The sequence below is a fragment of the Armigeres subalbatus genome, chromosome 2 (assembly GCF_024139115.2).
Source record: "Armigeres subalbatus isolate Guangzhou_Male chromosome 2, GZ_Asu_2, whole genome shotgun sequence".
Lineage (NCBI taxonomy): Eukaryota > Metazoa > Arthropoda > Insecta > Diptera > Culicidae > Armigeres > Armigeres subalbatus.
In genome coordinates, this window is record NC_085140.1 from 344,866,453 (window position 1) to 344,883,556 (window position 17,104).

At 39.8% G+C, this 17,104-nt stretch overlaps 1 protein-coding gene across 2 annotated transcripts in view; it reads left to right on the forward strand.

Annotated features, from left to right (window-relative positions):
- Window positions 1-3,476: 3,476 nt before the first annotated feature.
- The window catches only part of LOC134212879 (cyclin-dependent kinase 5 activator 1), a 119,943-nt gene continuing 106,315 nt past the window's right edge, over window positions 3,477-17,104 (forward strand). The window contains exons 1-2 of one of the 2 annotated variants that reach the window (XM_062691148.1): window positions 3,477-3,508; window positions 13,265-14,682. In XM_062691148.1, coding sequence (XP_062547132.1) covers window positions 13,693-14,682 — 990 coding nt within the window. In that variant the 5' untranslated portion in view covers window positions 3,477-3,508; window positions 13,265-13,692. Of the gene's footprint in view, window positions 3,509-3,735; window positions 3,851-13,264; window positions 14,683-17,104 lie in introns of those variants that run through there. The other variant, XM_062691147.1, reaches the window with a different exon arrangement.

The window sequence follows — 17,104 nt, forward strand, 5'->3', positions numbered from 1 at the left end:
CCAAAGTTTTTCAACGGTGAAATTCTGACTATCTGCTTAATGATTAAGTCGTATTCAAATGTTGACACAACCAATGTTTAGACAGAATTTGCGAACACACAACTAATTAACATAGAAACAAAAATTAGGAAATACTACGATTTTATTAAGCTCGACATCTTCTCTCTCGGTTCCACACGACTCAGGAACTTGTCAGCAAACAACATCTGACAATGCCCCCGGTTCTGTATTTATTGTATAAAAATGCCTCCCCACTAAACGAACACGTTTTTATTGATGTCACCTAGCAGGCTATCTAGAATCTCAATTATTTAGATGTTGTATTCATGTATAAATCTTAACCGACATTAAAAACGAATTGTTATCCTTATTGATTGATCATGCGCCAACCAGTGGCGTCCAAAATCTTAGATACGGAATTTTCGGGGCTCGACAGCTCGGCAAAAATTCAAATTGGAACTTACCTCGCATAACTTAGTTTCAGTTTATCAACGAGACCTTTTTGGGGGCGAATCCAGTTCAAACATGGGCTGATCGGCTGGAAAAAAAGTTGTCGCATTATTATTTCTTTTAATTTTATTCTGTTTTGTATTTACAATTTATTGCACAAATTTTAAAAATTAAATAGAAAACTGTCTCTTTTGATAATATTTGCCAAATTTTGCATAACTGTGTTTAAAAAAGGCATACACACACAGATAATTCAATACCCAAGACTGCAAAAAGAGTAACGTTTCAAATTAACCGTTCTGTGGTAAATTCATACTCCAAACACAGTCATAAAATAATGCACACCGACTCTTAGGCTGAAAAAAAAACTAATAATTGAAAAATACTGATATGTTTTTTACTTACTCTCTCACGATGTCGAATCTAACATTTGAAACTTCCTCAGTTGTAATACGATTTATTATAGATAATAGATACTAGTCAGCTCAACACACATCTGATTTGTTATGAATTAATGTTTTTATTTTTACATTACAATCCTTCAGCCAACGTTGTGTAAATGTAAATCTTTGTACTCGTTTGAGTTGTAAATATTTGTGTAGGAATATGTCTTATCTTTCGAAAATGTAAAAACTATCCTCAAGTTGTTGTTTTTAATTGTTAGTTTATCGAGCCAGAATAAAAATTTTATAATATTTTATCATCTTGACAGATGTAGTATATTGTTATTGCCTTTGAGCCTTAAGTGTTACTTTTTTGCTTTTACTGAAGATTCTTTCCCAAACAGGGTAAAGGGCAGTCTTTCCAACTGTTTATAGAAATGATTAAAAAGCTTAGCTTTGTGCTCACTTTCTTTAGAATATTAACTAAATTTTATCGAAACTATACACTTCTACGACATTGTCATGGGGGGTAACAATGGGTGTATTTTTCCCATTGTCACCCGCGATGGTGGTACTTTTAACTCAGTCTCACATGATCTTTGCTGATTAGTCATGAACGGTAAATTTGTAAAAACTTTTCAAAAGAAAATTTACAACAACTTACACATGAAATAAACGAATACTCTGACTTTAAAACACATAATCAGGAAGCATCTGAACCAGGAACAAATTACTAACTCGATATATAGTAGAATAAAGCTTAGTGAAGAACTTTACATAACTATTGGAACATAGATTTAAGTAGGTACTGTTCAGCAAAATACAACAAAATATACACCCAAGCGAATATACTTATTAGTTAAATGACACAAGTGAACTGACAATGCTAATAATCCCAGTGTAATGTGAACACAAGTGCCACAATGGCAAACCTATCGATATTTGCTAGCATAAATGAGTAAAATTGAAACGCAACATACAAATTATCTTAACCAACGTAAATACTGTGTTAAATGGAAGTTGTTCATGAATATGTACCGTAATGAAATATGTATCAATAAATGGCTTTAAAATATGTACATTGAATGCGTTTTTCTTCCGATGACAATCACTATTACTAATACTTATTGGAACATCACTGAAAGTACTAAAAGCGAAAGTTATGTGGAGAAGATCTACGTGCGATAACTGATCAGTTATAACAAAATTGATACAGCTTTAAAGAGATTCCTATTTTTTCCGTTCTGGGCACCAATAGTTGCAGAAGTGTTTTTATAGTTGTGGTCCAATCCAATTTTTCGCGAGCGGTAATTGCCGCCAGCTTCCTGCGGGTTAGTCTCTGATTTGATGTTTGTGGAGGTCAACTGCACACACCGTTCGAGCATTTTGTCAAGATCTAGGGTACAATAAGCAGAACAATTTAGAAATAGACCTATGGTGTATTCAACAACAACAAAATATGACTTTCTCTACAACTTTAACCAACAAAGTAAATTTTAAAAATCATGATACAATATTATATGGTGGATTAATCACAAAACAGATACATCCAAAACATCAAGAATATTGAATGGAATCACTTTGCTGTACAACCTATGATTCTAAAATGCTTCTTTATACGCCAAACTAATTCCTTGAAAGGAAACAGTGTGCATAGTGGACGGATGTCGCAGATCGGTTGAATATACTAAGGTAAAACGTCCTATCGTTGTGATATGCCCTTATGTTGCGGTAGTGTTATAATAGTCCATTCTAGATATAATAGCATCGAAAACAAACGCGGATCTACTAAAAACTCTTCTAATTAACCACTAGAACATCTTTTGTTAGGCGAAATTCCATTCAACACCTAGAACGAAATTCCATTCAAAATGATAAAAAATAAAAATTTTCGTTGAAAAATGCGTCTTTTGAGTCTATTATTGCGGTAGTGCTGAAGCCCTATTGTTGTGGAATCGCTCGTCATAATAAAATACACTGGCGATACCGCAACAATAGGACTGACCTTCAGAAAATATCGCAGCGATATGCAACTACGTTTTATATTATTGCGGTTATTGTGATAAAAACAAAACAACATAAGTTAAGCATAATTGACGTAATATTTACGTAACTAAAAGTAAAAGAGCACCCTATTCGACTACTACAAAGTAAAATTATATAAACAGTTCATTTTAAAAGAATTTTTGAAATCAGTTTTGGTTTGACGCGGTTCTTAACTCCTTCATAATCAGTCGTTTTACCCGACCTGCTACCATTATAAATAGTTCAATACGCATGGCTTTATTTATTGCGATTTACAGTTTGAATACAGTCACTTTTGGAATTATAATCAGCACGCGAACAAATGGCACCTGAAACTACGAGTTTTCTGGGTGATGAATTGTTTTCGATTTTTGTTGTTGTAATAACAGAGCCTACTCTGAATTAATGGCCAAAGCGCTTACTGTCAAGTATATAAATAATTTAACATAAATTATTTATATTAATTACATTAAACCTCCTTCAATTTTTTTGATTTCTCCTGAGGTGGACGGATTTCGGTGCTGTACGGTTTTCGGTCCCTCACGGTCATTTGTTTTTATATGCGGCTTACCCACCTTTGAAAACAGTTATCAGTTTTCGCCGCATGACGCACACGCTCATGAATAAATTAGGTTCTTTCGAGTTTTCTGGTGATTTTCACGATCAAATATTATACTCACCTATACTCACTAGTGAACACCCGAGTGAAAAAGACACAAATAGTGAAAAGTCGGAGAAAATTTGTGGTAAAACGGCTGAAAACGGTCAAAACGGTTTTTAGTGCTCCGAGTGCTTCTAGCTACCGATAAAACAAGCCGGCGTTGTCCAGCCGTACGGTCGATTTTATTAAACTTTTCAATTAATTGGTTGCGGTACGCCTATAGGGAGTTTTTTCGGAATAAAATGGATAGGCGAATAGTTTTGATAAATCCGAAAATTATTAGAAATTCAAAATCAACGAGTGACATCAGGAATAAATTGCAGTGCGGTCCGTAAGTGTTTGTGCACAGTGTGGTACAGCATTTTGTGAACACTTGGCTGAAAATATCTTTTTGCTTTTCTCGTACAACAAAGTTGTATCCAAAAGACTATCATTTCACTCCAAAAACGAACTTTTTATAGAAGCCTCGGAGACCCTTAGTGTTATATACCAATCGACTCAGCTCGACGAACATGTCTGTCTGTCCGTTTGTATGTATGTGTGTGTATGTGTGTGCACAAAAGCTAAGTAAAACATTAGACAACTTTTCATATAGTAATCCTTAACCGATTTTCTCGCAACAAGTTGCATTCGAAAGGTGGTAAGGGCTTGTAAATTTGAATTTTGTGACGATCGGCTGTTGCGTTCAAAAATTATTAAGAAAATTGTTTATTGAACCCTTGATTGAACCATATAAGGTTGGTATCTTGGCTAAATGCGAGAAAGGCAGTATCACTTTTCGGTGAATTAGGTTGGGTTTTTTACAGTATTTTGAGATTTTGGGGTAGGTAACGGGAGACCGTAACCAACTATTTGGTATTATTGTAGTGAAAAAGGGTAACCGCTAGTAGCGGTGGCCTGGGAGGGTCTGTACGGCGTAGATTGCTGGTGTTCATATACTATTTTTATTATCAGACTAAGGCCGGAGTGGCCTGTGCTGCACATAAAAGACTTCTCCATTCAGCTCGGTCCGTGGCTGCACTTCGCCAACCACGCAGTCTGCGGAGGGTCCGCAAATCGTCCTCCACCTGATCGATCCACCTTGCCCGCTGTGCACCTCGCCTTCTTGTTCCCGTCGGATCGTTGTCGAGAACCATTTTCACCGGATTACTGTCCGACATTCTGACTACGTGCCCGGCCCACCGCAGTCTTCCGATTTTCGCGGTGTGAACGATGGATGGTTCTCCCAACAGCTGATGCAACTCGTGGTTCATTCGCCTCCTCCACGTACCGTCCGCCATCTGCACCCCATCATAGATGGTACGCAACACTTTCCTTTCAAAAACTGCCAGTGCGCGTTGGTCCTCCACGAGCATCGTCCAGGTCTCGTGTCCGTAGAGAACTACCGGTCTTATAAGTGTTTTGTAGATAGTCAGTTTGGTACGGCGGAGAACTCTATTCGATCGGGGCGTCTTGCGGAGTCCAAAGTACGTACGATTTCCAGCCACTACACTGAGGATACTGGTCGTAATACTATCATACGATTCTCTTTTGAAATTTCGCCACAAGAAAATGTATTGATTTTCATACGATTCACTAATGGAATGCATTTCATACGACAATCTTATGAAAAATTTCAAGTTCTTTAAAAAAAAGTGTAACCTGGTTTCGAACCACGGACGTCGTGATTAGGACACACGCCTCATTAGGACACACATTAGGACATCACACCACACGTCCACCGACGCTTCGAGGAATCGTCTTGTTGGATATCCAATAAAAAGATAGATTTGATCGAAATATGATCTTAAGATTTTCATAGTTCAATTCTTATGAAACATTCTCATAAGCTTTGTCGTATGAAAATCTTAGGATCAGTATCCTCAGTGTATGCGCCTCCGAATTTCTCTGCTGGTATCGTTATCGGCGGTCACCAGTGAGCCCAAGTACACGAATTCTTCAACCAACTCGATTTCGTCACCACCGATAGAAACTCGTGGTGGGTGGCTTACATTGACCTCTCTTGAGCCTCTTCCTATCATGTACTTCGTCTTCGACGTGTTGATGACTAGTCCAATCCGTTTAGCTTCGCTTTTCAGTCTGATGTAGGCTTTCTCCATCCTCTCAAAGTTTTACGTGCCATGATATCAATGTCGTCAGCGAAACCAAATAACTGGACGGACTTCGTGAAAATCGTACCACTCGTGTCAATCCCTGCCCTTCGTATTACTCCCTCCAAAGCGATGTTGAATAGCAGACACGAAAGACCATCACCTTGCCGTAACCCTCTACGCGTTTCGAAGGGACTCGAGAATGCCCCTGAAACTCGAACTACGCACATCACCCGATCCATCGTCGCCTTGATCAACCGTATCAGTTTATCCGGAAATCCGTTTTCGTGCATTAGCTGCCATAGCTGGTCCCGATCGATTGTATCATATGCGGCTTTGAAGTCAATAAATAGATAATGTGTGGGCACGTTGTATTCACGGCATTTCTGCAATACCTGACGTATGCCGAACACCTGGTCTGTGGTAGAGCGTTCACCCATAAATCCCGCCCTGCACGAACTCTCTTGCAATTGGTGTTAGTCGGCGGCATAAAATTTAAGAGAGTACCTTGTAGGCGCCGTTCAGCAATGTGATTGCGCGGTAGTTGCTACAATCCAGCTTATCGCCCTTTTTGTAGATGGGACACACGACACCTTCCACCTTCCACCTTCCACCACTCCTGCGGTAGAACCTCATCCTCCCAAACCTTGGTAATTACCCAATGAAGCGCTCTAGCCAGTGCCTCACCACCATGTTTAAACAGCTCTCATGGTAGTTGGTCAACTCCAGATTCGGAGCCGGAAGTTTTTCGAGTTTTTGACCCCCTCCCTCCCCCTCGTAACAAAATATAACACTTTTCGCCCCCTTCCTCCCTCATATAAGAGCACCTCCACGGGAGTCCCCATCTGGGTCCCTATCGCTATTTCCGGGCCCCTAATAGGGACCTACTTTTACACCGGAGGTATCTAAACGGGAATGTAAAATAAGAACGCAACTCAAAATTAGCCGTGAGTTTCCAAATTTAGCGCTCCATACTGGGTTGCTAAATTTCCATACAGGGTTGCTATTTTCTGAAACGTCACTTTGGTATTGATAAAAAATTGCAGAAAATCTGTTTTTCTTTTTCAGAATAATTTCGACGTAAACTAAAAAACAATGGAAATATTCTTTTTTTTTAAACTACATAGTGCCCCAGTTCAACTCCGCGAAGAAATAATTACAGTAATGGATCAGCTATAATGAGGAACGATGCGCACCGGCGCCCGCTAGAGCCCGAAATATTCATGGATTTTCCGCGAAAGAAAATTCCACTGTTTTATTTTGTTATTATAGGGAACTGTTCCGATCTCAATCTCACTGTACATATATCCATCACATCGCTAAACAAAGAAATACGGCACCAAATTCGTCGCTTCTTTTTGTCAACATGCGTGCTCATTGCTGAAAAAAATCACAAAAATAATAAACAAACCAAATACCTTTCCATTTCTTTGTTTTTGATGGGATGGAAATAGGAGCTATGAGATGAAGTGGCGAACCGTTCCTAGTTATTCCAAGGGAAGGTCTTCCAGGAATGCCTCAGAAGGTTCTTTTAGTAATTGTTCAGTATGTTCTTCAAGTAGTTCCTTCAGCAAAGCTCCCGAAAATTTATCCCTCCGGTCGTTTTTTTTTTTTAAATAATTTGTTTTGGAAATTCATCTTGGATCCCTCCGGGAGCTCCCCAGCAATCTTTGTGTTTTTTTAAGAATCTTTAGCAATTCTCCCAGAATAGTTTTAGGATTTCTTACAGATTCTCCCGGGATTTTTATTATTGGAAATGCCCTATAATTTTTTTGTGGTTTAATTTGAAAACTCTCCGGATTCTTTCGGATGTTGTTACAAATATTTTTCTCCGAGAAATTCTCCAGAGAAAAAACGAACAGTGGGTAATGTCTGTGACATAACCGCTAAGTGGACGTAGGACTTCCCAAGCAACCAGAAGTTCGGATAAGAAGGGCTATTTTGGCTTAATCAGCTCTCATTTTAAGTAATTTTTTGTATGTACCGGAACTTTAAGTGAACTTTAAAGTTCCGTTAAGGATGCTTGGAACTTGATGTGAACCATAATGAACCAATTAGTTCGGTTAAGAGTAAATTTAAGTAAAATCTGAACTTCTGGTTGCTTGGGTTGACTTGACCATGCCTTTAAGATACATAATATGTCCAAATTTCTCACATCAACTATTTTGGATAAATAATCGGCGTTGCATACCATTCCTTGGCAAAATCTTCTCATCAAACCGACACAGAAATCAAATCTACCTCGAACAAGAATTATCAAAAAATTCAGGAAGTATCTGTCCGGTCACGAAATATTAGCCTCGACAGTGGCAACCTTCCCACTGAAGGACTGCCTGAAATAAACCACAAGTTGGCTCAGCAGGGGATGTAGACTGTATCTCAGCCCTTCCACTGAAGAGCCTTCTAATCCGTGCGATAGCGACTGAAGGAGAACATTATTTTTAACTCTTAGAGCCTTGAAAAAGGCTGTTTGCTTCGGCTAAGTGCAAAAAGTAAGAAAACGATCTTTTCAAATAACCGCGAATTTCTAGTGATGGTATAAAAAAGACTGAATGCTCTGCGATGATGGTTTGTTTTTGAGGGATATTAACTCAGGCGGTAAATGCTCTGCGAGCGAATGCACTTTTCTTTTATACCTTATTTTGAATCTTCTCTGCTTCTCAATTGGTGGACCAATCAGCTAGTGTCTTGTATCCCGCTTCTTTGTCAGCCAAAGCGTCATCATCATCAACGCGTTCGAGAAGGGCTTCTTCTTTTTTACGCTTGTTGCTCGCTGCTGGCGTCTATTTCTTAACGGGACTTTTCGCTAGATACAGGCCAATAAGCCGGGCAAGCGAGCTTAGAATTGCAGTTCAGGTGGGAAGTACGTGTTCTTTTCTGAGACAACATTGTTAGTAGTACAAGGAAGGAAACACCCGGACATGGGATTTCGGGTGATAAGATTTAGAATTGGTAACATGGGACGATCATTCAGTCACGTTCGCTTTGTGTGCGGTCAGTATCAAACAATGTTTATCTACATATTTTTTTATCAATGCCAAAAAATCCAACATTTGATGAAAAATCGATTGACAGTTTATTAATGTATGAGCTGTTATCGGTGTTTTTTTTTATCCAAATAAGGGCCGTACACATATTACGTAAGCACTTATGGGGGGAGGGTCTGTCGTTTTCTTACGCACCATATAAATTAAAAATCATTTACATGAAAAAAATCTTACATGGGGGGAGGGGGAGTCGAAAAGCCCAGAAAAAATGCTTACGTAATATGTGTACGACCCCTAAGATTATATGAGAGATTTGGACATCTTATGAATCTTTAAAGGCATGGTCAAGCGAAGTCCTTCGTCCACTTCGCGGTTAAATCAGAAAAATTATCCACTGTTAGTTTTGACGCTATTTATGAAAATCACGCATAAAATTTTATCACTAGAATATTGGATTTGGCACCCAAGTACAATTTCTATCCCGAAGGGTATTGAAATCATTGATATTGATCTCTATTATTGGCTCTCTGAAGAACCGTTTGTTTTTTGGACATACATGCTGCATCACGTGGCTTTGCTTCAGCCTGTCTCGGCTCAGCACCGATGCCGGCCGATCTCGGCTCGACTCTGCTCCTGCTGCCGGTATCTGCTCAGCATTGCTGCTTTGTCGGGTCTGTAGGGTGGACTGCTGATGTACTGGCTAGGTTTCGGCTGATGATGGTCGATTCGATGGTGTCGAGCCGAAAAAGCAGTCGGTGCAGACTTCATTCCCTGCTAAAAGGTGTGAGTGCTGTTCAATCGATGATGCGATTGCTTCGCTTGTCCCGGTCAGAATGAAAGGAAAAAATCGCGTTGCGCTATTTTATGGCTTCTCGGCAGACCTAGCGGCTGCTCATTCGCTGGTGTCTGCACCAATCAGAACGTGGTAATGGAATGATGCAAGAATTATGCGGTACCCATATTTATAGGTTCCCTTGATCTCAATGTTTTTCATTGAAAACAGTTTCATGCCTATTGAAACAAGTTTTTCGGGTCTTATCAAGCATGGACATGGAAGGCATACTTGAAATCTGTCGATTGAGGGGCTTACCGCAGAAATTTTCTTTCTCTGAAGCATGTGGGTTTTGATATTTATTGAACACTGTTAGAATAGGAACGCACATGATTAAAACCAAGGATATCAAGAATGCAGCTCCGGAGACGAGCCAGCTTAGGGCTGAAAGTCTCCTTAATAAAGACAAAAAAAAAAGAATGCAGCTGGTAAAAACCAAAATAGTAAAAAGCTAGTTAAAACCAAAATGCAATATTCGCTTGGTGTTTTGACGCTAACTGTCCCGCTATGTGGTTGATTTCGGTACATAATGACTTACACCAAAACTATAGACAAATCATTTTTAAATTGGACTGTTTATGTGGTTGAAGTGGTTGCGCTAAAATGCAATTGCTAAGAATGAAAACTCTCTAAGTTGCTTCTATTAACTTTGGCTTGTTTTGAAAAATCTAATCATAAAATAAAATACGTCGTTCCATAAATACAGTCAAACCTCCATGAGTCGATGTTCTAATACTCGATATCGACTCATGGAAGCAAATTATGCCATACTAAAAACATATTTCTGGGTTACTGTGATGGTCCCTTCAAACAGCTTTCCAATGATTTTCTATTCCACTCCTCAATATTTCCATGAGTCGATGGTCCCTTCAATATCGAGTCATGGAGGTTTGACTGTAATTTAATCTTTAGAAATCGTGAATATTCATCGCGACAAAAATGCCTCTAAATTTAGCAACAATTATTCGAACTTGTAGTCGTGTAGGATTCCCAAAAAATACATCAAAATAGCCTGCACTGATAAAAAGTAAAAACTACAAAACCTAGCATGGGACAATTATGCGTAGTATGGTAGTGACGAGGAAAGGATACGTATTCATCGTCTTGATTAAGACATATTAGCAAATACTTCAGTCAGTGATTAAAAAAACCTTTAAAATATTTTTGTTTCGCGTCATGGTAGTAACCAACCCCAACCCCCACCGTTTAGTGTAATAAATTATAACGCAAGGTGAATCTCTCCCCTCCCCCCAAAAGCGTTACGTAATTTGTGAACAGACCCTTACTTTCTTAAAAACATAAGAGAGCAGATGCGTGATTTGGTCGAAAGAACATTCAAGATTACCTTTGTATTGGTCCTATCCCATTGCCTTATCTATGGCAATGAGAAGACGGACACGCTAGCAAGGTGGACGCACAGGAAGGTGAAGTTTATGGATAGACACTTCAAAATTGGCAAATGAATTGGTCACACAATGAACTTGGACGGTGGCTATTTTCCATAGTTCCTAAAGTTTCTGCGCGAGCGTGGTTCAGAGGTGCAGACAGAGGTGAGGCTTATGTCCAATTAATTGTCCTCATTAAATGCACATCTCTATAGACTTTTCTTTCTCAGTCTTTTTCTTGTCTTTGTCTTATTGTTCCGTGTACCACTAATCTATGGCCATCCGGAAGATGCTCCCTGATGAACTGAATCATACGAACCATAAAACCATAGTTGGAATCCCTTAAGCAGAGGCGCTGTGCATCGATTGTTTCGAAAAAGGCATCATCACCGCTAGTGGAATTATATGGGTTTTCAACAATAGAAATCAAAAACTTTGAAACAAGAAATATGGATCAACAAAGAAAATAATATAACCTATCACACAATAATTATTATAGGTAGGAGCTTCATTTTTTTGTTATTATAGGGAAATGTTCCGATCTCCATCTCACTGTACATATATCCATCTCATCGCAAAACAAAGTAATACGGCACCTAATTCGTCGCTTCTTTATGTCAACATGCGTGCTCACTGCTAAAAAAAATCACAAAAATAATAAACAAACCAAATTCCTTTCCATTGCTTTGTTTTTGATGGGATGGAAATAGGAGCTATGAGATGAAGTGGCAAACCGTTCCCCTATTTGTTTTGAGTGCGGCCAATTGCTGTGAGTTCAAAAATTTATGTTGATTTTATTTTTCAAATTTTGGCGAAAATAAATGCAAATTCATCCGAAGGTCATATAATTCAGCAGCAAATTTAGTCAAGAATAAGATACCTAACCAATAAGTACTTGTAATAACAGAAAATAATAATTTATTTATTTCTCGAAAATGGTTATACTCATCAATGTTACCCCCAATGGATCACGGTATCCCATAAGTCTATAATTCATCAATGTAAAATTAGCAATCAAACATTCGCAATTTAATTTCGAAGCCGGCATAAAAATCAAAATCAAATAATTCGCTGGTGTTGTATTTTTGAACAAAGCTCGACGATAGGATAAGTCCTGAACAAAAAGTCGAGTAAGAAATGTTTGGTGTGCAAGCAATCCAGAATAACAAGCGACGAACACTCTCCCACTCTCAGTTGCTCAAACCACCCTTCAAGCGAGCCGCGTAGCTGAGCGCTGCGATATCTTCGGAGTGGGTGGCGAATGGGGTTGTATCGCCTGCATCAGCATAAACATCATCGCTGCTTTCCGCACGCTTTCCACCTGCTCGCACAGTGGGCTAGGCAACGCGGCATGTTATCCGTATGCTTTGCAAGCATGGTTATTTTGGCTGGGAGTGGGTGGTTTGTTTCCGTCGTTATGGTTGGTTTCGTGCCATCCTGGGCGAGGGATATTTGCAATATGGTTGCCATGTTGGTAGCGTGCCGTTCTATGTATGGGGTTGGATGGCAGATTATGCGCCGTCGCACAAGGAATCGATACCGTTCCAGGGAAAGAGGAGCGAAAGACGCACTGGCGGCTTGTTGGTCCTTTCTTGAGGAATGGAAAGTCCTGTAACAGTAGTGGTGCGTTTGATTCCGTAGGTCGGGCGCAAGCTGTGCTGAACCCAGGTTCGACTTTTCCGAATCGTCATTTATATCAGAACCAGTGTGCGGGCGACTCCGTGGTCCTCCATATTTGCGTTTTGATATAACATCATAAAGTTTTGTGGCTTTTGAGCCCTTTTTCGAAGTGGTTTCGCCGTGCAAATCGAAACTGTATCTTAGAGCGATCGCTTTTCGCGTAAATAGTGTGGAATTGTGATTGGAGGATTGTCTATTTATGGAACAAAAATCGGACTTCTATATCCTTCAGCAAATGGAAAATCTTTGACAGTGCAGTGAAAAATCGTCCACCCCAGAAGAATAATAACAATTTAGGCTCATTCAAAATAGCAGAAGCAGCAGCCAAGTGGATGATTCATACTGTGGAATGACCCTGAGGATAAATTGATTCGAAGAGCCAAGCGTTTGGGTTTGAAAATTTTCGAATAATAGGCATCCATTCATACCACGAATCGAGGGCACTTCTGGGGACAAAGTTGAAAAGAAAATCGGAAAGTGCGTGCTCCAATAGCAGCACCTCGATCCCAATCGGCGATGGTTGTGTGAGTGTATGTTCCTTATCTCATTGAGTCTTGTTGTGGAAAACTAGGATTACAGTAGCAGTGTGTGCGTGTTTAGTTGCTTGGAGGAAAATTGTGTTCAGCAATTTGCAGCCCACCACCCATTGTGTCCCTGTTTCTGGTCGTTCGCTGTCCAGAAATCTTGATAGCTTTGGGATTTCTATTACTCGCGGGAAAAACTGTTGGCATCGGGCGGAAGGAAGTAAGACACTAACATTTTCTTTTTTAGTTTTCCGCCTCTCATCCTTAGAGGACATCAAACTTCTAGTGTTGTAAGTGAAAAGTGAATAGCCGAAGAAGCTGGCGGATGTTTCAATTATTGAGGAAATTTGCTCCCGAAAGGGATCGCGTTGTGGCATAGATGAAAATTGAGGGTGGTGAGAAGAAGTCAATGTGACAAATACATTAAACAGGAGGTAGATAGTAAGAGCAAGTGCGCACGAAAAAGGATACGTACGTATGCAGCGTGAAAAAAGTTGTCGATTTTTCGTATAGTTACATAAAATTCAGTGGGAAAGGAATATAGGAGAGCAATCCTCTGGGGAAACGTGTATCGTGTTGATTGCATTTTTGTTCGACGTGGTGTGATAAATTATTCATCGCAAAATTCCCTCATCCTCGGCAGTGCTTTTGGTTGCAGAGTTGAGGTTGGCAAAGATGGGTACCGTACTAAGTTTCAGTCCCCGGGAGCGTCGACCCATTTATTCGACGCATCATCACAGCGCTGGAACGCTATCGTCGTCCAATTCGGCAGACTTTCCTCTCAATAACTACTCGTACGAGCAGTTGAACAACGTCAAAAACCGAGAGAACACCAAACCGCCTAATCTGATACAAGCGGTTCCGAACAATAGTAGTATTAACAACAATAATCTCAACATCGGTACCAAGGACGACGGCAAGAACAACAATACAAATAATGCTGGAACACTGATGCTTCTCCAGCAGAATCACCCATCCAACATTAATGGAAACGCCAACATCAACAGCATCAACAACAACATTAACAGCAACAACAATAGTAACAGCATACAGGAACGCAACAACAATAATAATTCTAGTAATACCGACAGTGCTCGCATACTCTCGGAGAAGAATGCTCTCGAAAAGAATCTCAAGAAGCATTCCCTGTTCATCAACGCCCTCTCGTGGAAGCGACTGGCAGCCTCTCATGGCAAGAAAAAGCTGGACAACCAGAAGAACAAGTCGGCCAACCTGGGGTCGGCCACGTTCCGCACTCCGTTAACGGACACCATCCATCCCATGGTGGATAAAAACAAGAACCTCCAGCAGTCGCAATCCTTCACGCAGCCCATCTCCCAGCAGTTGCAGGTTCCGAACCAGCAACCCGCCGCCATTCAACTGCAACAGCAGCAACACTCCCATCCGCAACAAACGGTATACTTTACCCCCGGAGGTCCGAAGGCTCTGCTAGCCCTCGATCTGGTGCGGGCCAACAATACCAATCCGCTATCGCAGCCGGACAAGCTGGCACCAAAGTTGCCACTGCAGTTGCCCTTGCCGCTTCAACCGATCCTCAGCCAACAGCAAGCGGCAGCGGCGGCGGCCGTTGCCCAACAGCAGCAGAGTCAACTGTCGCAGCAGTTGCACCATGCCGGACATGGGCCGCGGAAAACCGTCATTCAGGTGAGTATTAGATTTTAATTTGGCTGTTGAAACTATTTGGAAGATGTGGTAATATCAATGAATGAATAATCCAAAGTTAGAGATCTAATCATCTTCAAAAAACATAATTAAAAAAAACGTTCGAAATCCGTAACTTAAACGGTGCAATGAAAACGTAAAAAAATCATAAAACCTTCAATCAAATTGATTAATTATTATTGAGCGTCTTAGAGGAAATGTTAAAGAGTTAAAAGGCTTCACTATTCTATTTAATTCCATGTAATCACTTTGTTTCAACAGATAGTTTTGTTATCAATAACAAACAATATCAACAATTTGTTATCATCATGTTATCGTATTTCGTTCGTATCACTCCAGGACAACATTTGAATAGTGGCACGAAGCTAGATCCGGCCAAAGAATCGTAGGGCTGCCGTGTTGCTTCAATAGAAGAAGCAGATGTCTCTGTAGACATTTCTCCTTGATGTAGATCTCTCCGTTTACAGTCCCGGTGCACTTTGTTTGCCATATGCGCAGATTGTTTGCCAAATCATGTATTTCTTGGTAAACTTGAAAAGTTACTGTTTCCTTACTTCCTCCGGAATATCAAACTTGTGCTGGACGCTGAAGAACAGTGGCCGCCCGAAGTCGCCTTGGCATAAGTTTCACTTTGGTTGTACAGGGCTGTTATTGCGCATCTCGACTCGAAACTAGGGATCCTATATTAAGAGATGTGCGAATACTTTTCCAGACGATTTAGCAACGCTGGTACTTTTGTAAACAATTGCTGCCAGCACTTGCCGTGGGGCAAAATGTTGGAGCTCGAACATGATTTTGCGTATAATGGCATTTTCAGATTTCGTTATCTAACGTCCAACAGAGCATTATCACTAAAATAAAAGTGCAATACAAATGAACAAAGTACCATTCATAAACTAGACTACTTCAACTTTCCAATGTAAAACAAATTGTTCATTCGACAAAACTTTTCGTAAAATCTTTTTCATTACAATCACAATACCTTTCAATCCGCAATAATAACGATGTTCATTTGGCTCAGATTCTGACAGCTATCAATGCTCGATTGGCTCAAGATGGCCGCTTTCGCATATCTCTGAATGTAGGATCCCTACTCGAAACGAGCAAACCATGCAAACTCTCATATGAAAGAGCTTTCGAAAGGAGATGCGCAATAGGACCCCAGTTCCCGGGACTGTGTTTTCCCATCGTATTTTGCCGTTCGTCACGGTTTGGAGCCTTCTGCGCTTTGTTCGTATGCAGTCCCTCCCGATCCTTTCTGGCTTTCTGAACAAAAAACTTTGATAGATCCAAGTTTTTGACCACATCTCTGACCGAAGCATTGGAATTCCACTTAAACGCTTTCACGACACGCTTGTGATCCTGAACACTAATAGAACATCCATTCCGATCGCATTTCTCTTTCCGTTCGATGCTCAGAGTTTCGTCGTAACGTTTAATCACACGATTTACCGTTGACTGCACGATTCCGAGTTGTTTTCAACGTTGCTTCTCGGGTGACGCCATTTTTTCCAATTTTCAAAAAACTAACAGCGATAAAAATACAGGGTAAACAATATACTGTTTTTAAACAAATTTCGAACAGAAAATACCCAATGGGTAATTTTCTACAGCGTTTTTTTCGTTATGCAGTTTTATGTTGGACACTCTTTATTGCCATTTTTAAAGGGATTTCCGGAGCGTGAAAATCTGCCAGCAATATCGATCGATTCCCATTTTTATAATTTCATTGAACGAATGCAAATTTAATAAGAAATACCTCCTTCTCATTGAGCGTAGCAAAATTCTAAGCTTCTATTCCTAAGTAATTAGTGCAAAGTTCCAAGGAAAGATAATATATCGTGCCTATTCGATCTTCAATTTTAGTACAAACACAAACACAGTACACCCGATTTTGTTTTTACACGGATTTTTTTTACACGGCCGTGTAAAAAAAAATCCCATACAATTTTTTTGCAAAGTTGCTCCATTTTGCATGATTCGTCGAGAAACCATAAAACTTTTTTAACACGGAATTTCAAATTTTGTAAAAAAAAAAGAATCGGCTATAATTATACGGACTAAGTGATTGGCCACATGGCCCTTCGTTTTTGAAATGAATATTTTTTGATTTTTTTTTTCTATTTTAAGTTTAAGATGAAAATCGTACATTGTAGCCAAGTCAAGACTTCATTTGTTTAAAATGACTTAGGACTAAATTTGATAACCTATTTACATATTTACACTACAATTTGATATCCTAATTTGTTATAAGCACCTTAATGGCTGCCTGGTCCGAAGGTAAGCAACGAACACTAAACCTTTCCTTACACTCACGAAAGTGTAGTGTTCTAATACCGGTCAGACGGTGGACCTCAGCATTTTCTGAGCAGGAAAATATAGGAAACAAAACAGAATACTGAAA